Source organism: Hemiscyllium ocellatum, chromosome 15 (genome assembly GCF_020745735.1).
Source record: "Hemiscyllium ocellatum isolate sHemOce1 chromosome 15, sHemOce1.pat.X.cur, whole genome shotgun sequence".
NCBI classification, from domain to species: Eukaryota; Metazoa; Chordata; class Chondrichthyes; order Orectolobiformes; family Hemiscylliidae; genus Hemiscyllium; species Hemiscyllium ocellatum.
In genome coordinates, this window is record NC_083415.1 from 18,740,364 (window position 1) to 18,765,601 (window position 25,238).

The 25,238-nt window shown below is 40.3% G+C and overlaps 1 protein-coding gene across 2 annotated transcripts in view; it reads left to right on the forward strand.

Annotated features, from left to right (window-relative positions):
• The first annotated feature begins 1,856 nt into the window (after positions 1–1,856).
• LOC132822710 (aurora kinase C-like) overlaps positions 1,857–25,238 on the forward strand; it is a 29,886-nt gene continuing 6,504 nt past the window's right edge. Inside the window, exons 1-6 of one of the 2 annotated variants that reach the window (XM_060835981.1) lie at positions 1,857–1,915; positions 9,171–9,227; positions 15,943–16,252; positions 20,213–20,270; positions 20,922–21,113; positions 25,053–25,191. In XM_060835981.1, coding sequence (XP_060691964.1) covers positions 9,186–9,227; positions 15,943–16,252; positions 20,213–20,270; positions 20,922–21,113; positions 25,053–25,191 — 741 coding nt within the window. In that variant the 5' untranslated portion in view covers positions 1,857–1,915; positions 9,171–9,185. Of the gene's footprint in view, positions 1,916–7,615; positions 7,761–9,170; positions 9,228–15,942; positions 16,253–20,212; positions 20,271–20,921; positions 21,114–25,052; positions 25,192–25,238 lie in introns of those variants that run through there. The other variant, XM_060835979.1, reaches the window with a different exon arrangement.

Genomic DNA, 25,238 nt, shown 5'->3' on the forward strand with positions numbered 1-25,238 from the left:
AAAAAAATGTACATTCAATATTAATCCGTATTATTGTATTCATAAGTTTGCATAATACTAAGGTCTCCTGTTACATTGTTGTTCCTTCTTATCTGTAACTACTCGCCCGTAAAAAAATAGTTCATTTTAGCTCAGATTTGTCCATGGAATAAAAATGATAGGTAGACTTTTTTCATAATCTTTTATGGCCTGCTTCAGTATATTTCCATTTAGTTAGGAAATATAATACATAGGAAATACATTTAAGTTAGAGCAGAAAATTAAGACTTTCAATAGTTGAACAATGTGTATTTTGAATTCTATATTCCCATGTGCCCTTGATAATTTGTGATATCATTCACTTTAAAAATATTCAACGAATCTGCCTCTGATTTCTGAGGCAAAATATTTCAAAGTTGCTCAACCCACTTTCCTAAAAGGGCGACCTCAAAATTTTAAACAACGCCTCCCCATTCTGGACCCTGCTACAAGAGAAAACATTCTTTCGATGTCCACCTTATCAAAACCATTCAGGATTTTCAATCCACTTCAATTAAATCATCCCTCACTCTTCATAACTCAAGTGGAATTGAGCGCAGTCAATTCAACCTATCCTCATACCTGCAATGGGTGGGTTGTCTGATATCTCCTCTGAATTGCTTCTGCTGTATTTCCATTTGGCTGGTGGGGTAGACAGACTAAGAGTTAGACAAATTGGATAAAAATGTGGGGAAATTCAAAGCCAATGAGGTTGATGAGGGCTACCAGGAAGATAATGCGCAAAAGGTTTTTAAGGAGTTATGTGTTGTTCTTAGGGCCAAGGGAGAGAGCAGCAACAGGTTACTGAGTTGGATGATCAGCCATGATCATATTCAGTGGCAGAGCAGGCTTGATGGGTCAAATGGCCTACACCTTCTATTTTCTATGTTTCTAAGTAAAGAGACCAATATTGTACATAGTACTCCTGATGTGGTCTCAATAATGCTTTGTGTGTGTGTCACTATAGTCTTACCAGACCATATGGGTTGCTCTCTTATTACAGAAAAGCGACTGGTGGTGATTTAACCTGAGGGCCACAAGACCTCAAGTGAGGGAAGAGGTTGAGAAGAAGAGTCCTTCATGGGAACTTCAAACTGGTGATGGGAATTGAACCCATGGTATTAGCATCACACTGCTCTGTAAACCAACAATCCAATCAACTGAGCTAAACCGATTCCCAATGCTTTGTACAGGAAAAGCATAACCTCTCTACTTTTATGTTTCATTCTTCTTTTAATAAAGGACAGCATTCCATTAGCCACCTTAATTATTTGCTGTATCTGCATACTAATGTTTAAAGACTTGTGCATTAGAGTACCTACATTGCCCTGCAGTTTAGAATTTTACAAGTACTTTATATCATAGATTTGGGAAATGTCATCTAATTAGGCAGAGGTGGGAGAATGGGGTGGTTTTGGAGAATGCTTGAAAAAGGATGGTGTAACCCAGATGTAAAAGTTAATTATGAAGTGAGGGCACTGTCTTCAGATTTACAGAAGGCTTCTGTTTGCATTTCTTCTCACCAAATTATTCATTTTGCCAATCATCAGACTGTAAGTTTGAGCTAATGTTTGGGACCATTAGTTCCCATTCAGCATGAAGAATTTGTTGTAAATATTAGCAAATGTATTGAGTACAATCACAAGTCAAACAATAAAATGGTAGTTAACAAAGTTTAACTCACAATCTGTTCTCACAAACACTGGTTCCAGCTCTGGTTGATTGTGGTGCTGTTTCCTACGGTGTTCTTGTTGACTATGGTCTATCTTTTCTTCTTTTGGTTGTGCATTAGGGTCAGAAGACACTTGTTATGGACATTTTTAATAAATCAGTTCAGACTTGTCAATGACATACCTTGGACACAGATGAACTTGAGCACAGGCCTGCTGAAGCAAAGGTAGGGATACTACCACTGCACCATAAGAGCACCATTGAGTCATAGAGATGTACAGCAAGGAAACAGTCCACGGCGACTAGATATCCCAACCCAATCTTGTCCCACCTGCCAGCACCTGGCCCATATCCCTCCAAACCCCTCCTATTCATATAGTCATCCAGATGCTTTTTAAATGTTGCAATTGTACCAGCCTCCACCACATCCTCTGGCAGCTCATTCCATACATGGACCACCCTCAGCGTGAAAAAGTTGCCCCATAGGTCTCTTTTTGTATCTTTCTCCTCTCACCTAAACCTATGCCTTCTAGCTCTGGATTCCCCCCTCCCAGGGAAAAGACTTTGTCTATTTATCCCAGCCCCTCATGATTTTGTAAACCTCTATAAGGTCACCCCTCAGCCTCCAACGCGCCAGGGAAAATAGCCCTAGCCTATTCAGCTCTCCCTATAGCTCAAATCCTCCAACCCTGGCAACATCCTTGTAAATCTTGCCTGAAACCTTTCAAGTTTCACAATATCTTTCCAATAGGAAGACTAGAATTGCATGCAATATACCAACAATGGCCTAACCAATGTCCTGTGTAGCCGTAACACAGCTGTACTCAATAATTGTACTCCTGTACTCAATAATTTAAACAAAAACCATGAGCCTGAGATTAAGGAGCTTATGCTCAAACAATTGATCTGACGAGGCAAATGAGACATTTTTGGGTCTAGCCTTGTGCTATTGATTAGTTTATCCGAGAGAAAGGTGAAGCCTCATTTTAGCCAACCTGATTAATCTACCAGTATTCCATCATTATATTGTAAACTTGTTTGTCCCCATTCTTGACATTTTAAGCAGGAAACCCTTTAAGCAACATAATAAATTGAACACTTCTTCATTTTTACTAATGTCTTATTATGGAGCTCAGCAACTGGAAAATGCTGCTCCAAGCTTCCAATCAGCTTAAGATTAAAATATTCCCTGGCTCAAGCTTGTACAACAGCTTAAGTTTTCTTTCCACTATCTTCCATATATTAAAAACCTATATGGGCTAATTTTTCAAAAAGTATGCTTACTTTCTCATGAAATTCTGAATACGTATTTCCATACTGAGTTTCTATACCATGATACCCTGGTCCATACCAAAACTTTTACTGTAAACTGACTGTGAAGTCTGCTGTATTACACTTGCCATTTTATTTTTTTTTACCCTATGTGGCTGAGAAAAACCATATCCAATGTTTGACTTTGCTCATACATTGCACCATATGACTCTTAACTGTTGTGAGACAAGGGTCAACTCAATCTCAGGAAACTCAATAATTCAAAGTTTGTGAGAAGATTTGTAGTTCGGGTGTTCGTTGTGGTTCTGTTCGCCGAGCTGGGAATTTGTGTTGCAGACGTTTCGTCCCCTGTCTAGGTGACATCCTCAGTGCTTGGGAGCCTCCTGAGAAGCGCTTCTGTGATCTTTCCTCCGGCATTTATAGTGGTTTGAATCTGCCGCTTCCGGTTGTCAGTTCCAGCTGTCCGCTGCAGTGGTCGGTATATTGGATCCAGGTCGATATGCTTATTGATTGAATCTGTGGATGAGTGCCATGCCTCTAGGAATTCCCTAGCTGTTCTCTGTTTGGCTTGGCTTATAATAGTAGTGTTGTCCCAGTCGAATTCATGTTGCTTGTCATCTGCATGTGTGGCTACTAAGGATAGACTACTGCGACCACTAGGACTCATAACAGCACACAAACCAACAGCCACTCTCAGACAACAACTCACCAGAACAAAGGATCCGATACCCAGCATGAGCAAAACCAATGGAGTGTACAAAATCCCATGCAAGGACTGCACAAAACACTACATAGGACAACCAGGAAGACAGTTAACGATCCGCATCCATGAACACCAACTAGCCACGAAACGACACGACCAGCTATCCTTCGTAGCCACACACGCAGATGACAAGCAACATGAATTCGACTGGGACAACACTACCATTATAGGACAAGCCAAACAGAGAACAGCCAGGGAATTCCTAGAGGCTTGGCACTCATCCACAGATTCAATCAATAAGCACATCGACCTGGACCCAATATACCGACCACTGCAGCGGACAGCTGGAACTGACAACCGGAAGCGGCAGATTCTAACCACTATAAATGCCGGAGGAAAGATCACAGAAGCGCTTCACAGGAGGCTCCCAAGCACTGATGATGTCACCTAGACAGTAGACGAAACGTCTGCAACACAAATTCCCAGCTCGGCGAACAGAACCACAACAAACTCAATAATTAACACAGTCGTAAGCCACCTCAGAGAATCTTGTCACTGAGGGATCACCTTGATGAATGACCAGATTACGATCAAAACATACATCATATCCTGTCATCAAACATAACGCAGATCAAACACAGTGGTAGGAAGTAGTACGGGTGGATTTTTTGTCGATTTAAAAATACAGTCACACCCGAATTGCTGATTATGTGGAGTGTACTTGTCCAAGTCTGGAAATAGGTTTTAATATAAATTCCCCAATTATCAATGTCCTGGGGGTTATCATGACCAGAAACTAACTGGACTAGTCATATTAACGCAATGAGTCCTGCAGGTGCTATCTCACCTCCTGACACCTTTAAAAGACAGAAGTCAGGAGTGTGATGGAACACTTCCCACTTACCTGGATGAGGGCAGTTCCATCAATACTCAAGAAACTTGAAACCAGCCTGAATAAATTTGATTTGGTACCACATCCACTATCTCCAACAAGGGCACTCAGTCGCAGCAGTATATTGCCACCTATAAGATGTACTGCAGAAATTCACCAAGGATCTTTTGACAACACCTTCCAAACCCATGACCATTTAGCAATACAAGCACAGTAGTTACATGGGACCTCCAACACCTCCAACTTCCTCTCGAGGCCACTCACCATCCCGACTTGAAAAGATATGGCCATTCTTTCAGTGTCGCTGGTTCAATATCCTGGGATTCCCTTCCTAATACTGTTCAGGGTCTACCTATAGCATATGGATCATAACGATTCAAGGAGGCAGCTCACCACCACCTTCTTAAGGCCAACTAGGTTTGGGCATTAAATGATGGGTAACGCCCACATTCCATGAAAGATTTAAAAGAAAATGTTAAACAAATGATAGTTTTATGCATTGTGTTAAAAGGTAAGAATGTGGACATGAGTATTAAGTGTAGGCATGATGAAGATATATATTCAGCTAAGAGACTCTTATGTGACAGCTGCACCTATTTTTCAAGTTCACAGCAGAGAGTTTCTTCTGTTGGTTTCCTCTATTAACTTGTTGCACCTGTGGCCCTTCATTCTCTGCAGGCTCTGTAAAGATGTCACTTTGCAAGACAAATTATTGCAACATCATGAAACAACAAGACATACACACCTTCCATATTCGACATTGAAGTCAACCACATTATCAAATGTTTTTAATAGTAGTGAGGACATGCACCTCAGATTAATTGCTGGCCTTTTGAAAATTCTCACAAGCAATGGATAGATTGATTGAGATCACACATAATATCATATGCAGTTTTGGTCTCTTTATCTAAAATATATACTTGACATAGAGGGAGTGCAGTGCAGGTTCACCAGACTGATTCCTGGGAATGGCGAGTTGTTTTTTTGAGAAGAGACTGTTTGATTGTAAGAACGAGAAGGGATCGAAATGAAACATATAACATTCTGACAGGGCTAGACAGAGTGGATACAGGGATGCTGTCTCCCTGGCTGGGGAGTGAGAAAAGAGGTCGATGGGGGTGAGTCATGTCCAGACAAAGGGTCACAGTTTCAGAATATAGGGCAAGCAATATCAGTCAGATGGTCAGAAATGTCTTTACTCAGAGGATGGTGAACTTATGGAATTCTCTGCCATAGCATGTTGTAGACCCCAAGTTTTTGAATGTGCTTAAGATATAGATAGTTTTTTTAAGATGAAATGCAAAAGGGAAGTGTGGAGAGGGCAGGAGTATGTCATTGAGATTGAGAATCAGCTATAGTCATGTTAAAAGGCAGAATGGCCTACTCTTGTTCTTATTTTCTATGTTCCTATTAACTCAGAGGATAACGTAAATGCCCGAGCATCCACCATGAACCTTCCTTTCATGATCAAATTTGGGATAATCTATGATTTTGCTTTAATGTAATCTAGAAGGAAAGGCTTTTAGGAGTTTTGTAAAACCATATAGTGTAACTTTGGGGGGAGAGCGATAGAAGCCCTCAAAAAAATGTGTAAGCAAAGTTAATGCCATTTCCATTATGTTTCTGTAATCCTCCCACTGAAGTTCCAGTAGGTGGGAAGTAAACTGACCACATAGTCAAAAGGAGATGCATTTTCTGATGCTGATATTCACATATTAGGTTCCAATCCCACACTCAGGGACACTGAATTATGGCTACAACACTGACAAAATCCATTAGTATCAGGCATTATACCAACCTGTACTCAACAACATATCAAACCTATATGACCTGACCTCCCTGGCAAGAAAAAGCCTGATGAAGGGCTTTTGTCCGAAATGTTGGGATTCTCATGCTCCCCTGATGCTGCCTGACCAGTTGTGCTTTTCCAGCACCACACTCTCAATTCTAATCTCCAGCATCTGGAGTCCTCAGTTTCTCCCAAGGAAAAACCATAAGTCTGACACATCATGTAAAGGATGATATGATTACATACAAGCTTCAGTTTTTAATTACTTTATAAATTGTTAGTTTTTGTGAAAACCTGTAAAATCTGGTATAAATGCAAAGATAACAAAACAAAGTCACATGCAATGTCTCTGCCAGTTTATTGTTATATTTAACAAATCAGGCACATAACTAATAATCAGGTATCATTGTTTCACACTGGGAACATATACTTGGCAAACAATTATAAATTACAAAGATTTAAATAGATAAGGAGAGGAACATTGCAGGAGAGGAATAAAATTAAAGTCAAGCTGTCATCTATCATTTCTTTACATTCATATTCTAGGATACTGTGTGTATGATATAGAATTAAGAACTTGGGAGTTCACAGACAAACAAAAACGGTAAATACTCAGCAACCATTTGTAGAAAGACACAGAATTAGGGCTTGAGGTTAATGTTCTTGTATCAGAAGAAAATACAGTAAAATAGCTTATGTCCAACCAGGACTAGATTAATGGCTTCTTGATTCTTCCTTTCAAATTTAATGTTAAAATTCATATAAACCCAGCTAAAAATGGGGAAAATTCATCATTTTAACTGACTAGTCAATAGAAGATAGACATTTAAGAAAAAGAAAGGGACAGCTTAACATGTTCTATTTCCATGCAGGAAGGGAAGCTGGCCTACCAGAAACTGTAGTTGAATCAAACGCCACAGTTAAAAAAGTGTGACAGATAAATGTAAATGTTTAAAATATAGAGGAAAAGAACAAACAAGAGAACTAAGTGTATATTGTTTTAAAGAAAACCACAGGGCCTTATGACTTCCATGCATAACACCACATTGACAACTTCCGGACACTTCCATGTCTGCGCATGTGTCAACCTCCCGGCTGGAACAATAGCGACGCAGACGGTGTGCGCGATGACGCCTGACGTCGGCTCGCGTCAGTCCGTTGAAGAGCCGCCAATAGCAAGCCAGTGGCGGGCGAGCGCCGGCCAATTGGCGCGCGGGCTCTGTTAAATGGGTTAAAGTGCGGTGGATTTGAATTTAAACGGCCATAGGAGCTGAGGGAAACGGGCGGTGAGAGAGGGCTAGGTAGGGCTGCTGTGACTTTGGGAGAAGGGGGAGGAACGCAAGTGGAGGAGAAGGGCTTGGGGCTGGAAGAGCTTCCCCGTCCCCCGTCGGTTTACGTTCTTGACCGTTTGTCGGGTGAGTTCTGCCCGCTCTTTTCCCTCCTGTGGCTTTAGGGGCCTGGCGGTGCCTTCTCCAGTTGTGCTCCTGCTCCTCCCTGTATCTCGGGGACGGGGCGGTGGGGTGGGGGTCAGCTAGCAATAATAATCAATGTCATCATCATTATTCTCCTCCAACAGGCCCTAACTTGCCTGTCAGGGTCAAGCTGGGGCCTGGTAAGGTGCAGATGGTCACCCCTGTCTTTCCCCCAGGATAACTCCTTCGCTGGGATGTTTCCGAGCAGCATCTGATTTGGTGGCTATCGATTGCAGGGTATTTGGAATGCATTAAATATTTCAGTAGTTTTTCAAATTCTTTAATGGCTTTAGAGTGAGTCAGCCCCATAGTAAATAATTGCCATTCTGTTGAAAATGGCAGGATCACATCCGAGGTACCCATGGATGCTGAGATAATTTCATTGTCTTGTTCTTTGAGCTGAAGTTTGATAGTGGTACGTTGTGGGATGTAATATTTTTTTTTAGGCTGATTAATTGACTCATGCGGGAAATTCGTTTCTTTCGAGCCTTGTTGCCATTCATCCAGTAGGCACCAATTTTACTCTTGTGGCTTTGTATGAGAACCGTTCGGTTAATTACAAGATGGAGTGACAAATAGCACTTTGTCTCTCATGCCCTTGTGTGAAGATTGGAATGACCAATGCCTGGGAGCAAAAATCAATTTTTGCTGGAAAAACTCCGCAGGTCTGGCAGGATCTGTAGAGCGAAAGCAGAGTTAACGTTTCAGGTTCCATTGACCTTTCTTCAGAGTTCTGTGTTTAGCGATGCTGATGCTGGCTGTTCCAGAATAAGCACAGACAGGCTGGATTAGTAGGGGTAGAGTAAGCTTATCCGTATATTGAGTACTGCATGCAGTTTTGGTCTCCTTACTTGAGAAAGTAGGTACTAGCCCTTGAAGGGGTGCAGAGGTGGTTCACTGATTACAGAGTGAGGCAAGCCTTTAACTTTTGCAAAGTGGTCCTGTCCAGTGGATTTTTTTGATACTAGTTGTTTTTGCTTTATTTTTTTCAAGTCCATGCAATAAAATGCAGAGGGTATCACTATAAAGCCCTGAACCATTTGTATTTCAAATGTTTTCTATTTTGTTCCATCTCCACCCACCAGTAGAATTGCACTTGATGGGCAATCCTTTTTCATGGATGTGAAGAGTGAGGAAAATGGTGATTGCATTAACTGTTAATGTGTGTAAACAAATCTCTCAAATCTGGATTCTGTTCTAGAGTGGGTGTATTCCTGCCCAAAAATAATTTTTTGTTCTTGCTGTTTCAATGGGAAGGATGCATGGTGGGTTTTCATATGACCTAATTCTCTGGAAAACTGTACATATTAACTACTGCTGTCAGTACAATAACTTTTTAACTTCCACTTGCAGGATTTTTGATAACAAATGGAGAAAAAGGTTGCGAGCCAAAGAGGACATGCTGGAAAGGTATATTTGTCAATTGATGTGCTAACAATTGGTTATGAAGCTAGTGAAATATTGACTAACTACTTAGGCATTAAGAAACAGGCCCTTCAATCCAACTTGTACATGCTAGCTAGATATCAACAAAAGAAATAGGAGTAGGCCATCTGGCCCTTGAAGCCTGCTCTGCCATTCAATAACATCATTGCTGATCTCCGTGTGGCCGCGGCTCCACTTATCCACCCTTTCACCAGAACCCTTAATTTTTTGAACAGTGTAGGAATTATCTATCTTAGTTTTAAAATCATCCTCAATGAGGAAGCTTCAACTACTTTACTGGATATGGAATTCCACAGATTCTTGACTGTCTGGGTGACAAAGTTCTTTCTCAATTGGTCCTAATTCTGAGGCTATGCTGTCTTGTCGCAGTTGCACCCGCCAGTGGAAACATCCTCTACTTCTATCTTATCTGTTCCCTTACTGATTTCATGTTTCTAAAGGTTTTCCCCCTGCCTCATTCTTCTAAATTCCAATTAGTATAATCCCAGTTTACCCCGTCTGTCCTCACAAGCCAACTGCCTCACTCTGGAATCAGGGAACCACCTCTGCACTCCCTCAAGGGCTAGTACCTACTTTCTTGAGTAAGGAGACCAAAACTGCATGCAGTACTCCAGGTGTGGCCTTACCAGCATCCTATACACTGCAATGTAATCTCCCTGCTTTTAAACTCAGTCCATTTTGCAACAAGGGATAAAATTCCATTTGCTGCCTTATTTACTTGTTGCACCTGCAGGCCAACCTTCTGTGATTCATGCATCCAGGTCCTTCTGCACAGCAGCATACTACAATTTTTTACCATTTTAGTAATAGTCCTTTTTACTGTTACTACAAACAAAATGGATGCCTTCACATTTCTTAACACTCAGACCTTTGCCCTCACTCTTAAACTGTCCTTTTACAAAGCTTGTTCTCTACAAACTTTGCTTTACCTCTCATTTTAGTGTCATCTGCAAACTTTGACACACTACGCATGATCTCCAACTCCAAACCATGTACGTAAATTGTGAATAATTGCAGTCCCACGCTGATCCCTGAGGCATACCAAAGAATCACTGCTAACCAGAGAAACACTCATTTATCCCCACTCTTGGCTTCTTGTTAACTAACTAATCCTCTATCCATGCTAATAAGTTACCCATAATGCCATGCAACTTTATCTTGTGTAGCATCCTTTTGTTTTGCTTGCCAAATGCCTTTTGGATATCTTGATTCACCATATCTACTGGGTCCTGTTGACCACCATGCTCATAATGTCTTCATAGATTTCCATAGATTAGTGAACCATGACCTAATTTCATGAGCCCATGCTGTGTCTGTCCAAAGATACAATTTCTATCTAGATCTCTGGCTATTTCTTCCTTGATAATAGATTCAAGCATTTTCCTCACTACAGAAGTTAAACTAACCAGTCTATAATTTCCCATCTTTTGTTTACCTTTTTATTTTAATAAACAGTGACGTTACATTTGCTGTTTTCCAATCTGTTGGAACTGCCGCAGAAACTAGTGAATTAATGGAAATTACCAAGTGCATTTGCTGCTTTTGCCATTTCTTTCAGCACCTTGAGATGCATTCTATCAGGACCAGGAGACTTGTCTACCTTTAGCTCCGTTGGGCAAACTAAATGCTACCTCTTTTGTGATTGACTGATTGTTTCCGTGTCCTCACCTACCTTTGTCTCTTTGACAATTACTGGTATATTATTCATGCCCTCCACTGGGAGGACTGACACAAAATATTTGTTTAATGACTTGGCCACTTCCTCATCTTATTAAATCACCCTTTTCATCCTGTAAAGAGAGTTTACCTTGGCCACTCTTTCATTTTATATATTTATAGAAACGTTTGCTCTGTCTTGATATTCTGAACTAGTTGACTCTCATAATCTACGTTATGTTTCTTTACAGCTTTTTTGTGTGTGGCTTTCTATTGACCTTTAACGTTTTCCCAATCTTGTTTCCTGTTGGTTTTTTTTAATTTGATGGTCTCCCTTATTTCTTCTGGTGCCCATGGCAGATATCACTTTTTCCTACAGTCCTTGCTTTTCACTGATAATACTTCTACTGAGCACTTTGGAAAAATTGCTCTGAAGTCCTCCATTGCTTGTCAACTGTCCCACCATAAAACTTTCACTTCCAGCCTACTTTAGATCCCTGTTAAATCTTTCTTTCTCCCCCCAACACTAAACCTATGCCCTCAAGTTTTGGATTCCCTAGGAGACGGTGAGGTCTGCAAATGCTGGAGATCAGAGTTAAGTGTGTTGCTGGAAAAGCACAGCAGGTCAGGTAACATCCAAGGAGCAGGAAAATTGACGTTTTGGGCTGGAGCCCTTCATCAGAAATGAGGCTGGGAGCCTCGGGGGTGGAGAGATAAATGGGAGGGCAGGGTGGGACTGGGGAGAAAGTAGATGATAGTGCAATAGGTGGAGATAAAGGGTGATAGATCAGAGGAGGGTGGAGCGGATGGATGGGAAGGAAGATTGACAAGTGGGACAGGTCATAAGGGTGGTACTAAGCTGAAACAGTGGTAAGGTAGGTGGAGGGGAAATGAGGAAACTGGTCAAGTCCACATTGATGCCCTGGGGTTGAACACTGGGTGGTGGAGTTGTTTGGTGTGAGTGTCCCGGAGATGGTCCCTGAATCGCTCTGAGAAGATGTCCAGCCTCCCCAATGTAGAGGAGACCGCATCAGGAGCAACAGATACAATAAATGACATTGGTTGAAGTGCAGGTGAAACGTTGGATGTGGAAGGCTCGTTTGGAGCCTTGGATGGAGGTGAGGGAGAAGGTGTGAGTGCAGATTTTGCAATGTCTGTGGTGGTAGGGGAAGGTGCCAGGAGGGGCTGGTGGGTTGTTAGGGGGCATGGACCTGACCAGATGATTAGAGGGAATGGTCTTTGCTGGGGTCCATTTGTAGATGACGGATATGTCCATGGATGATAAGACTGATAGTGGTTGGTGGCATGAAAGGTTCTGACCTTTGTTGTGATTGGAGGGGTGGGCCAATGTCTTGTACAGCTACAACATGTCCAAACTCCATACTCTACGCACTGACCAATGAGGGGTTTGTATAAACTGACATTTTCCTTGCTGCTGTCAGTTCTGAGGAAGGATCACCAGACCCAAATGTTAACTGATTTTGTTTTAGATGCTGACAGACCTACTGAATCTTTCCAGCAACTTCTGCTTTTGTGCTATCTTTAACACCCTGGCTACCTGTGACTTGACTTTCAAGGAACTATGAACCTGCACTCCAAGGTTTCCTTTTTTTTTGTTTTGGCAACACTTCCCAGGACTTTGTCAGTACATAGAGCAAATCAGGGCTGTACTTCTATATCAAAATGTAGCACCTCCCATTTTCTAGATTTTTTTCCATCTGACTGCAGTTGTATTTATTGAGGCAACCTCCTTTGTTGTTCACTATGTCAGCAATTTTGGTATAGTCTGCAAACTTTTTAATCATTCCTCCTATATTCCGTCCAAATCATTTAATATAAAATTACAAAAAGCAGTGGACCCAGCACAGCTTGGGGACAAAAAACGGTCAGTAATACAAAACCTGAATGTTTCTGAAAAGTTTGTGCATTCTCTCGGGCAATACATCTAACAATGAGTCTATTTGTCAACCAATTCTCTCCTGCAACACATTTGGATTTTCCTTGTTATATCAGTTGATGGTTGAAGTTTCTGGGTCTATTATGCTCCAGATGTGATACCCCAAATTATTAAGCTGTTGGTTGAGGAGGAATGAAGTGACTCCCCTTCCTCATTACTTCCAACTCACTGTCTTTCCCCCATCAAAATGCAACAAGTGCACACAGCTTTAGAAGTGTGAAGCATCTCAAACAGAATTTATAAAAGAACAGATGTCGGTCTTTGAATTTTGTGAAGTTGTGGCAGTTAATTTGGGTGATACTAATAACACACTTGATAAATGAGCAATTGACATTGAGGTTTGGCCTTGTAAGTTAGCTGGAAGACCTTTGTTCTGCTTAAAGCAAATCTTAGCTGTACTTATACATTTAATGGCAAGATCCTAGGGAGTGTTGCTGAACAAAGACCTTGGATTGCAGGTTCATAGCTCCTTGAAAGTGGAGTCGCAGGTAGATGGAACAATGAAGGTGGCTTTTGTATGCTTTCCTTTATTAGTCAGAGTATTGAGTACAGGAGTTGGGAGGTTATGTTGCGGCTGTACAGGACATTGGTCAGACCACTGGAATATTGTGTGCAATTCTGGTCTCCTTCCTCCCGATATGAGACGTGTGCTGGCAGGATGGACGAGATTGGTTTGGGATATCTGGTTGGCATGGATGAGTTGGACCACAGGGTCTGTTACTGTGCTGTACATCTGTATGACTGTGTATGCTTGCTTTTGGTTTCCAGAAAGAGAGAATCCCTTTTATTTTACAAGTAAATCAAGAATGACTTGGTTTTTTCATTTGTGACACTTCAACAAATTTTTGTCCACTAGTACCCACAAGCAAGACTTGAAACTGGCTTATGACACCTGGTCTTGTTTTCCACTTTTAAGAATACACAAACATTGTCTTTTGTCCAGATTTGTCTTCTCCCGTCATGTTCACACTGAGAACTCATAGGGGTTTATAGTTCTTCATTTTAAGTCCTCTTCTTGAAGCTTCCTTGATACCTATGAATTGTGACATTCCTGATTCATTTGAGTCAACTGATGATTCACAGATCTTTCATGCACTCACTGAATAGCTTTGACCAAAACTTGCATTCTTTTGGTCTGCATGTCTATTTCTCTTTCAAGACCTTTTGCAAATAGAAATTCGATGTCTGCAAGTTATCCATGATTATGAACCTTTTGTGATACTCTTAAACCAGTATTCTTGCAAATTATTTTGAATACAGCCTGTAAAGCTTTGACAGAGTCTTTATCAGTACTCAAATTTACTGTTAGTATGAATCTGGGAGTTTAAATAGGTGGTAATGATAATAGGTGGACGCAAGTGCATATAAAGAGGGTTTGTTTTATAATTCTACAAACTGTGGGTAAATACACCTCTACCATAAAATAATATGGGACGAGATACCAGAGTTATTTTTTGTTTTTAATAGCTTAAACATTTGTAGTACCAAAAGACAGGGGCCTTTTTAGTTTTAAGGATACTGAATGTGCCTGGGAATTGCAGACCAGTCAGTTTAAAGCCACTGCTAGGAAAAATAATGGAACCCTTACTAATGGAGAGAAGAGAACGTTGAGTGTTCATTATTAAATTTCTCTCATTTTGAAAACCACATTTTGTGACCAAGCCTAATGACTTTTTTTTTCTCCTGCTTTTATTTTGAGTAGGTAGCACAGTGGACAGGAACTTGCATCCACTACATCTGCAATTTCAAAAAAGCCTTTGATTTAGGATGCCCCATTATAAACTGATCAATCATAAAATATGAAATTTCATGACAAGTGGCCAAATAGATTGTGAGCTGGTTTCAAGAAATGAAACAGTGGAAATAAAGTAGCTGTTCAGTGATCCACAAGGATCAGTGCTGAGGAATTCCTGTTAATAATTTACATTTGATGTTTTGGAATTTGGAATCAAAACTACAATTTTGATGTTTGTAGTTGACCAGCTAGGAAGGATTGTTGGAGTGCAAGAAATTGCACCCTGGCATTAACTTGCGGATCTTCAGTACAGATAAGTAAAGTAATGCTGATAGAAAGAATAGGCAACTTGCCTTGAAAGATTGCAGGAAAAAGGGACTAAAGTGTGCATAGATCAGTCACTAACGATTAATAATTTTTTTTTTTGCATGGCCACAAAAGTAAAGGAAATGCCAGGTTGTATTTCTGGTCAGGTGATTTTGGAATATTTAACATTTCTACTTACCATTCTATGACCAGAATAAAGCCACCAGGATGATACTGAAGATGCAAGATTGTACATATTGAGAAAGGGTTGCCAGGATGGGTGGTCTCACTTGCAGGAGAAAATAAATGAGGATGTTTATAGACAAAATATTTTCACCTCATGAGGAAGAACACTCCTAGAAGATATCAATGGCAAATGATCACCAAAAATCCACTGTGTACTCTTTACCCAAGAGTACATTGTGACGTGGGTACGTTGTACCCATGTGACATTCACTACTGTAAACCAGTTACTCTTTATACGTCTTATATAACTTGCAATATATAAAGCAATTAAATTGTTTAATGCTTTGCTGAATACTAGATGCAACAAACTGGCTTGCACTGATTTCGTATCTTCAAACCGATTATAATGAGGGTATCTTCTCTAATAGAAGACACTAATAAAGTGATATGGTTTGGTATCTGAAACTCCACCCAGTTGAGGGGTTAGACTGACTCCTGCCTACCTAGATTTTTGGATTTGGTGTTAGTAATGCATAATTACCCCTTCTGTTTGCACACACTGACACCAGACACAATAGTGTGGCTGTGGCTGCTTCTATCTATATGTGCACATGCACCCACCCACAGAACATGCAACAAAATAAAGAATAATTTGTAGTTGTGCTGTACTTCAATGGTCAAAGCAGACACATGGATGACCTCTAGGTTATTTTTATATGGCATTCTGGATTGAAAAATTCTGAAATAATACACTTGCTGTGCCAGCAGGGTATTTGGAACAATTGCTTGGATGTTATTGTATGAAAAGCCACTTTTATTTTTTCTTTTTTTTAATAAAGATGCCAACCTTGGATGGTCCAAAACGTGTTGTAGAAGCAAAGCACAATTCTCAGAATCAACCACCTACAGGGAGTTTGTCAACACAGGTGGTATCTGCTCCTAACTCAGGCCAGCAAAGTGTACCACTTCAAACACGGGTTCTGTCTGCCAATTCTGTTCCAATCAAGCGTCCAGTGTTAACAAATCAAGTGAAACAGGCAGTGCAAGTGCCTTCCCAACTGAAACAGATTTGCCAGAAAGATGGTCAACAAACTTGTGAACCTCCTAAAAATCAAACTAATATACAACCTGGTGAGGTGTCGAGTGATGGTATGTATACTTTCTTGCAATGCTAATGTTGTATATGTCAGCATGCTACAATATTTGTCGGTTTTGAAGCTAACCATAACCGCTGAGAGATCTTGGTTGATCTGCTATTTGATTAGATGCCTGCCTTAATGTTCAGTGGATTATGCAGATTCAAAACAATGTTGCACTGGTAAATTATGGATTCAGGCAGTCAAGTTTTTGGTAAATTTGTCCATCAGTTTTTTAATTCCCAATGTGTATACTTTTTATTAATTGACTAGATTTAAATCTTGTATATCCCAAAAATGGCCCCTAACCAAGATGTTCCACTAAAACTATAAAACCGGTACCAGTCTGACGACATAAAAATATCTGGCCAGGTATGTCCTGTATACGCAGCATGTAAATCTAACCTGGCCAATTATTGCCCCATCAGTTTTATCTCAATCATCAAAGTATTGAAAGTACATTAGCAGTCCTATAAAGTTGTACTTGCTCAGTTTAGGTTAACCAAGACTTCTCAGTTTCTGACCACCTTGCACATTGTTCAGACATGAACAAATCTGAATTCCAGATAAGGTGAGAATGAATGCCCTTGACATAGACTGTATCAAGGAGCTCTAGCAAAACTGGAGCTGACAGGAATCCGGTCAATTTCTTCATTGATTGGAGTCATACCTGGCATAAAGTAAGTTGTGGTTGGTAGAGGTCAGTCTTCAGCTACTTCATCTATGACCTCTCCGTGTAGTTAGAATTAGCAATCTTTGCTAACGGTTGGTAAACGTTGTGCGTTGGTACCTTCATAGATATTGAATCAGTCCATGTCAAAATGCAACAAGATGTGAACAGTACATAGAACATAGAAGGATACAGCGCAGTACAGGCCCTTCGGCCCTCGATGTTGCGCCGACCGAATCCTACCTAACCTATACTAGCCCAAAAACTTCCAAATGCCTATCCAATGCCCGCTTAAATGACCATAAAGAAGGAGAGTTCACCACTGATACGGGCAGGGCATTCCATGAACTCACAACCCACTGTGAAGAATCTACCCCTAACATCTGTCCTATACCTACCACCCCTTAATTTAAAGCTATGTCTCCTAGTAACACCTGACTCCATTAGCGGTAAAAGGTTCTTAGTATCTACCCTATCTAAACCCCTAATCATCTTATACACTTCTATCAGATCTCCCCTAAACCTTCTCTTCTCCAATGAGAACAGCCCCAAGTGCCTCAGCCTTTCCTCATAAGATTTTCCTACCATTCCAGGCAACATCCTGGTAAACCTCCTCTGCACTCGTTCTAAAGCTTCCACATCCTTCCTATAGTATGGCGACCAAAACTGCACACAATACTCCAGATGAGGCCTCACCAGAGTCTTATACAACTGCAACATGACCTCAGGACTCCGGAACTCAATTCCTCTGCCAATAAAGCCCAGTACACCATATGCCTTCCTCACAGCACTATTTACCTGGGTGGCAACTTTCAGAGATCTGTGTACATGGACACCAAGATCCCTCTGTTCATCCACACTACCAAGTAGCCTACCATTAGCCCAGTAATCCATCTTGTTATTCCTACCAAAGTGAACGACTTCGCACTTAGCTACATTGAATTCCATTTGCCACATTTCCGCCCAGCTCTGCAACTTATCTATATCCCGCTGTAACCTACCACTTCCTTCCTCACTATCCACAACTCCACCGACTTTTGTGTCATCCGCAAACTTGCTTACCCAGCTTTCAAGTCCTTCCTCTAGATCATTTATAAAGATAACAAACAGCAATGGTCCCAAAACAGATCCTTGTGGTACACCGCTAGTAACTGCGCTCCAAGATGAACATAATCCATCAACTACTACCCTCTGTCTCCTTCCAGCCAGCCAATTCCTAATCCAAACCTCTAATGTATCCTCAATGCCATACCTCCGTAGTTTTAGCATTAGCCTACCATATCGAACGCCTTACTAAAATCCATATACACAACATCTTCTGCTTTACCCTCGTCCACTTCCTTAGTCACCTTCTCAAAGAACTCAATAAGGTTTGTGAGGCAAGACCTGCCCTTCACAAAACCATGCTGGCTATCCCTGATCACGTTATTCCTACCCAGATGTTCATAAATCTTATCCCTTACCATTCTCTCTAAGACTTTGCCCACCACTGAAGTCAGACTCACTGGCCTATAGTTACTAGGGCTATCCCTACTCCCTTTCTTGAACAATGGGACCACATTCGCTATCCTCCAGTCCTCTGGTACTATTCCCGTTGACAATGACGACATAAAAATCCAGGCCAATGGCTCTGCTATCTCCTCCCTAGCTTCCCATAGGATCCTGGGGTAAATGCCATCAGGCCCAGGAGACTTATCTATATTCGTCCTTTCCAATATTCCCAAAACCTCTTCCCTGCATATTTCCAGGGCATCCATTCTAATTATTTGTGATTCCATATTCACAAACCAGTAGTCTGGTTTGTACTGACAAATGGCATGAGCATTACTTGCAAAAAGTGCTGTGTGGTTGCTATTTCCAGTAATTGTATAACTGATCACTCTAGAGTCAATGACATCACTTATCACTGAATCCTCTGCTTTCACAGCATGACAACTTACCATTGGTTAGAAACTGAATTGGTCTAATTAATAACCAAATGGCTACCTACTTGGATCAGAGATTGGGATTTCTACAGTTTGTAACTCTCCACCTAATTCTCCAAATCTTGTCTGCCATCTCCAAGGCACAAATTGGGTATTGGATTAATTGCCTTACCCAGGCAGGTGACAGTGGGCAAGTCCAGCTCCAACAACCATTTAAAGCTTGACACCATCCAAGGCAGAGCAGCCCACTTGATGATTGGCATCATGTCAACAAACATTCGATCACTCTCTGCTACTGAGCATCAGTGGGAACCGTGTACTATTTACAAAATGCACTGCAGAAATTCAAGAATCTCCCAACCCACTTCTGTTATCATCTAGAAGGACAGGGATAACGGATACAGAGAAATTAAACACCTGCAAGTTCATCTCCAAGTCACTTGTTCACCTGACTTGGAAATATGTTGTCATTCTTTTCAGTTGCTAGTTCAAATTCCTAAAACTCCTTCCCTAGTCCCAATGTAGGTTTTCCTATTGCACGTGGACTGCAGCCCTTCAATATGGCAGCTGACCACCTCAAGGGCAATTAGGATAGGCAGAAAGGCTGATCCAGCCAACCATGTTCACATCTTGTGAATTTTTTAAAAAATCAATCTGTTTTGCCATTGCTTTGTATATTGAAGTAGAGCACTAGGATACCAACTGGGGAAATGAATTTATTCCAACAAAGATTTAAAGTAAATATGATGGGTTGAATGGCCTTTTGCCATCCTACTGCCTTGTGTTTGTGCTGCTATGTTATTTGGCTTGCAGCTCATGAATTGGAGGAGAAATGTTTTGCAATTGGTAGGTCAGGATAAACTTGATTGAAGATAGTTGTTTAAATTCAGTCCTCATTTAAATTGCATTAATGTGTTTCAATTTGATTTTGTTTTAACCAACTGATTTCTATTACTCTTCAATGCCTTCACTCCAAGCACTTAGTTTTCTGAGAAAAAGAAGGGATGGGCATGTTAGAATATAATCCATGACTGGATAACTCTGGATATGGTTATAAAGCACAAGCTTTTGCCACTTTCAAAATGGATAAAATTTATTTTTTCAAAATTGGTACTCTGATCTTTAATTGCACCTGAAGTGGATGCTCCATTCCCAAATGACACTTTTTTTTTCTAACAGAATTGACTGTCTGAAATTTGGTGTGCATAGCATAGCAGATTAATTACTGAAGTTACTTGACAATATGCACATAAGTAACAGGAAAGTTTTTTTACAAACTAAGGGAGCCAGAATCTAATTTTTGAGTATCTTTTGTAAAAAGTTTCTGGCTATGAATTCTGTTGTCAGCTTTGTCAATTTGTTTTGTTTTATTAAATAGGAAAGACTACTGAGAGTGTATCAACGGATTGTCATAGTACAAGTGAAAAGAAAAAGAAGTGAGTTGGTAACTTTTTTTTTAATCTCAACACTTGTCTTTGAATTTACTATTCTGGAAAAACTTTCCCTCTATCAACTCCCTTAGCAATATTCATCTCACCACCTATTTTTAAAACCCCCATCTCTTGCCTTTTGTTTCCAGTGTCAATCATAAGTTGACAACAGAATGATCAAATAATCAGATCTGAGTTGGTCTTCCTACTAAAGCCAGTTCCTTTCAGTGTCCGTATAAGTGTTTAATTTAAGTATTTAGGGCCCCTTATACTTGCTAATTTTGGGTTCATTTAAAATGTTGAACTAAGTAATCACTTGTCCAACTGAAGATTATGATCAAGCTCTACTATGAATGTAATGTCTATAGGTTATTAGTGGGAGAAGTGAATTTCGGCCCCTTCTACATTTTTTTTCCCCCCTAATATCTTAAGAAATATGTTCATACTCATTTCGCTGCTTAGTTCAATTTGACCTACTTAAGAATTGAGGTTTGAAAATATGGTTGGATGTACATTGATGAAACAATGACTTTGTTTTAGGGACATTTTATTTATTAATCCCTAGATGCTAGGTAAATTCATTTGGAAATGAATGCAATATTTCATGGCCTCTTTATTTCTGAAAACGTCAAAACCATTCAATGTATTTTCTTTTAGAAAGCAATGGTGTTTGGATGACTTTGAAATTGGGCGTCCACTTGGGAAAGGTAAATTTGGAAATGTGTACTTGGCCCGTGAACGACAGTCCAGATTTATCCTGGCATTGAAAGTGCTTTTTAAATCTCAACTTGAGAAGGCTGGTGTGGAACACCAACTCAGAAGAGAAGTTGAAATCCAATCACATCTCCGGTAAGTTACTATTTGTGGAGGTGTCAGAATGGGGGGATAAGGAAAATAGTGAGCATGAAACAGACACTCTAATAACTTCTTTGTGTGGTAGTTCATTATTGATAAGAGAAATATGCCTGCAAATAAAGTCTGCTATATATAGTATGGACAGTCAAATGCCCATTTCAAAAGATTGTGCCAGATCTTTAGTTACATATAGCTGTTGGTATGGAAAATAAATTGCTGCTTTTTCTTTTTTAACCTTTTTTAAAATTGGACATATTGGCCCACAGACGTAGGTTGACAAATTGTATTCCTTTGTAACTGGCATTGCTGTTTCATGCTTTGGGAGCTTGAATGTATTGCAGCTCGTTTGATGGCTTTCAGTTAACATTCAATTTGTGCTGGAGTTCTGAAAAGCAGCCAAGATAACTTCCTTGACATTAGGTGTCAAGGAAACTGTGAATTACATGCTGCTATTTAATATCCTAAATTTGAGATAGCTAGTGTGTTTTTCAATGACCTATTTTAATTTGAAACTTTAACTTTTCTGAAATACCTCCAGGAAAGGTCAGTGACTGCACTATTCCTCTGCTCCATTTTGAAATGGGATGGCTGTTACTTACAAAAGTTGGTGGCTAGTCTTTGGAAGTTTTTGTTCAGTTTCCAACATATTAATTGGAAATTCATAATATACAAATGTTAACTTCGGCATTACGCAAATAATTTTCTTCTGACTTTAAAAGAACAAACTAAAGGAGGGGCATACTTATCTCACTGGAAGATGGTTGTGGCTATTAGTTGGTCATCTCTGCTCCAGGGCACCCCTGCAGAAATGCCTCTGGCAAATGTCCTCGTCCAACATCAGCAGTTTCATTGATCTTCCCTCCCATCTAACTCAGAAGTAGGGATATTTGTCACTGGGTTGGTGCTAAACATTACATCTTTATGATAAGACTGATACTGAAGCAGTTCTTGTCCAAATGTAGCACAATCTGGACAATATCCAGACTTGGGATGGCAAATGAAATTTACAACAAGTATAATTTAATTTGATTTATTGTATCTAAGTACTATATAACGAAAAGAGCAGTGCCAGCATATCATAGCAAACAAGGACACATTATGGTGCTTAGAGCAAAGCATACATCTGGCTGTACAGAAGGTGAGAACTTTGTAGACTTAGATTTTAAAAGTGTGGAATAATTAAAAGAAATGAAGAAAGAGCTGCTTTGGAGGGCTTGCGAAGAGTGGCCCAGTGTCGGCACCATCTTGAATCAAAGAGCAATTCTAACCATGAGCCTTTGAAATTCAATGGCATTACCACCCATTCCCTGGATATTAACTTTAACAGAAAATGAACACAAACCACTAACCACTACTATCTGGAGGAACAAAGATAGAGAAACCTTGATTATCCAAACTAGATGGGCTGGCAGTACTTTGTTCAGATAATTGATTTTGGCCTTAAACAAGGGAAGCTATCCTGATCTAATGCTGTGCTCTACTGGAGAGTTCGTTTAAATCTATAATTTTGATAAGTCTGCTATTTAAACAAACTAATCTTTTGCATTCTACAAATTGCAGGTTAAACTGAGAAGGACTAAACCCTTATCACTTATGAAATTCCAGCATGAAGCAAGGTCCCAAATAGCTTCTACAATCTTATAAGGACGTTTCAGTTTCTGCTGAACTCCGTGCTGCAGCAGAAAGACAGAAGCACTGCTTGCTTTGTTACTTTTTTTTTCTTCATGAACACCCTGGAAAAGTGACACCAAGCACTTTTGCAAAGGACTGTGTAACTAGTCCTTGTGTTTTTTTTAAAAAATCCAGCTGCTCTTGCCTGAGATACTTGTTTCTTTGTTTTTTGCCAGCATTTTCACTTGTTCTTCAGTATAGGTAACCTGAATCCATTACTGCTTTGAGGTAATGTTTTTGAGACCTTGATCTTGATCAGATAATCTTGTATTTGGATAATTGAGATTCCTCTGTACATGGGAACACCAGCTGCAAGCTCCCCTTCAAGTCATTCCTATCCTGTCCTGGAAATGTGTTGCTGTTCCTTCAGGGTAGCTTGATCAAAATCTTGGAATTCCCCTCCTAATGGTATTGCTGGTCAAAACTAAAACCTTCACCTGCTACAGTCCATTATGTAGAAGCTAGCTTGTTGCCTCATTCTGAAGGGTATCCACTTATCAGCAGTAACCCAAACAGTGACCTCTAAAACCAGAAAAATGTCATAACTGGGATAATACTTGCTGTTAATTGGCTGCCAGCTTCAATTTCCATAAAGTTGGTGCATCAGTTTGAGAACTATTGTTTGATGCTTTCATATCTATGCCAACCACTTGATGGCACTGTTCTGTTTCTGTTTGTATTTTGCATCTACCAATGATTCTAATTGGACAACATTGTTAGCAGTCAGCATTCTTTCATAGTGAAAGCCAGGAGTGTACTTTTGAAGTGGACAGTGGAATGATGGTGGTGATGAGAGAGACTAAATGTGTTACTTAGGGTCTTCAATCCTTAGCAAATGCTAGCTGAGGACTGGCAGCTTCATTGACGACATACAACAGAAAATTGTTTTCCTTTTTGATCGAGTAATTACCATTTTTGGGAGTAATTTTTCACCTAAACTACTTCACCATTTGAATGGTGCCGTATAATGCAGTTGTTTAGATGTGATTTGAACTACTTTTAAAATGCATTCTTCTGAATGGTTTGTGTTTACTAGGCAACTTTTTGCTTCAACTGAACTGATTTTTTTTTCTCTCAACTTAACTTAAAAATAACTTGCTGCTTTCTTCCTAATCATTTTGACCAAGCTTAGCTTGAAATGTGCAATAGGTTTCCCTAACCTAAAACAACTTTTTTAAAAAAAAATACAAATTTATACTTCTGGTGGAGGAAGAATTGTCTGTGGCATGGCTTTGTTGTTTTTTTTTTAGAGACTTGTTATTAAATTTAGGTGGTAACATCTCCACTGTGGTCAATACTGGTTAGAAATAGGGGCCAAACTTTCAATCCAAATTGAAATGCTACTGCATTCAGAAGAGTCACTCGACTTAAAATGTTAACTCTGCTTTCTCTCCTCAGATGCTGCTAGACTTGCTAAATTTCTCCAGCAATTTCTGTTATGGTCAATTTCTTAATTCAGTATTTGTAGTTGAGGAAGATCATAGTTTTGAGCATAAGCCCTTCATTATGAATGAGGCTTGTGGCCCAAGGGGGCTGACTGATAAATGGGGCTGGGGCAGAGGGGAAGGTACCTGGGGATGTGATATGTAGATGAAAGTGAGTGCGAAAATGATAGGTTGGAAAGGAGGGTGCAGCAGATGGTGGGGAAGAAAATGGACAATTCAGGAGGGTGGTGCAGAGTTGGAAGGTTGGATCTGGGATAAGTGGGCAGGAGGGGAAATCCACATTGATTCCATGTAATTGGAGGGTCGCAAGGTGAAAGACGAGGTATTCTTTCTCCAGGTGTCTGGTTACAGTTTGGCAGTAGAGGAGGCCCAGGATTTGCATTTCCTTGGAGTGGGAGGGGAAGTTGGTGTTTGGCCACAGGGCAGTGGGGTTGTTTAGTGCATATTCCAGAGATTCTCTGAAACATTCTTCAAGTTGGTGTCCTGTCTCTAATGTAGAGGTTCCTCACTTCATTGATACTCCTTGGAGGGTCACTGTGGATGTTTTGGGCCGAAGGGCCTGTTTACACACTGTAGGAATTCTGATTTTCCCTTCTCCCTTACCTTATCCTAACCCTCCAATTCTGCACTGTTCTCTTGAACTGTCCTACCTGTCCATCTTCCTTACCACTGGTTTATGATGAGCTCTACCTAACTTTGAGACCATTGTGTGCTTATTTTGACTTGGTATGAAGTGACAACTTTTCTATAACAGTGACCGTTTTAATATTCAGAAGCTACATAACTAAGTATTGTGACCTATCTATTCTTTCCACAGACATCCTAACATTTTACGGCTATTTGGTTACTTTCATGATGCTTCTCGAGTTTATTTGATCTTGGAGTATGCTCCCCGTGGTGAACTTTATAAAGAGCTGCAGCGATGTGGAAAGTTTGACGATGGACGAAGTGCTACGGTATGAGATCATTATTTGCTCTTGGGAGGTGATCCAGTGTTGCTGTC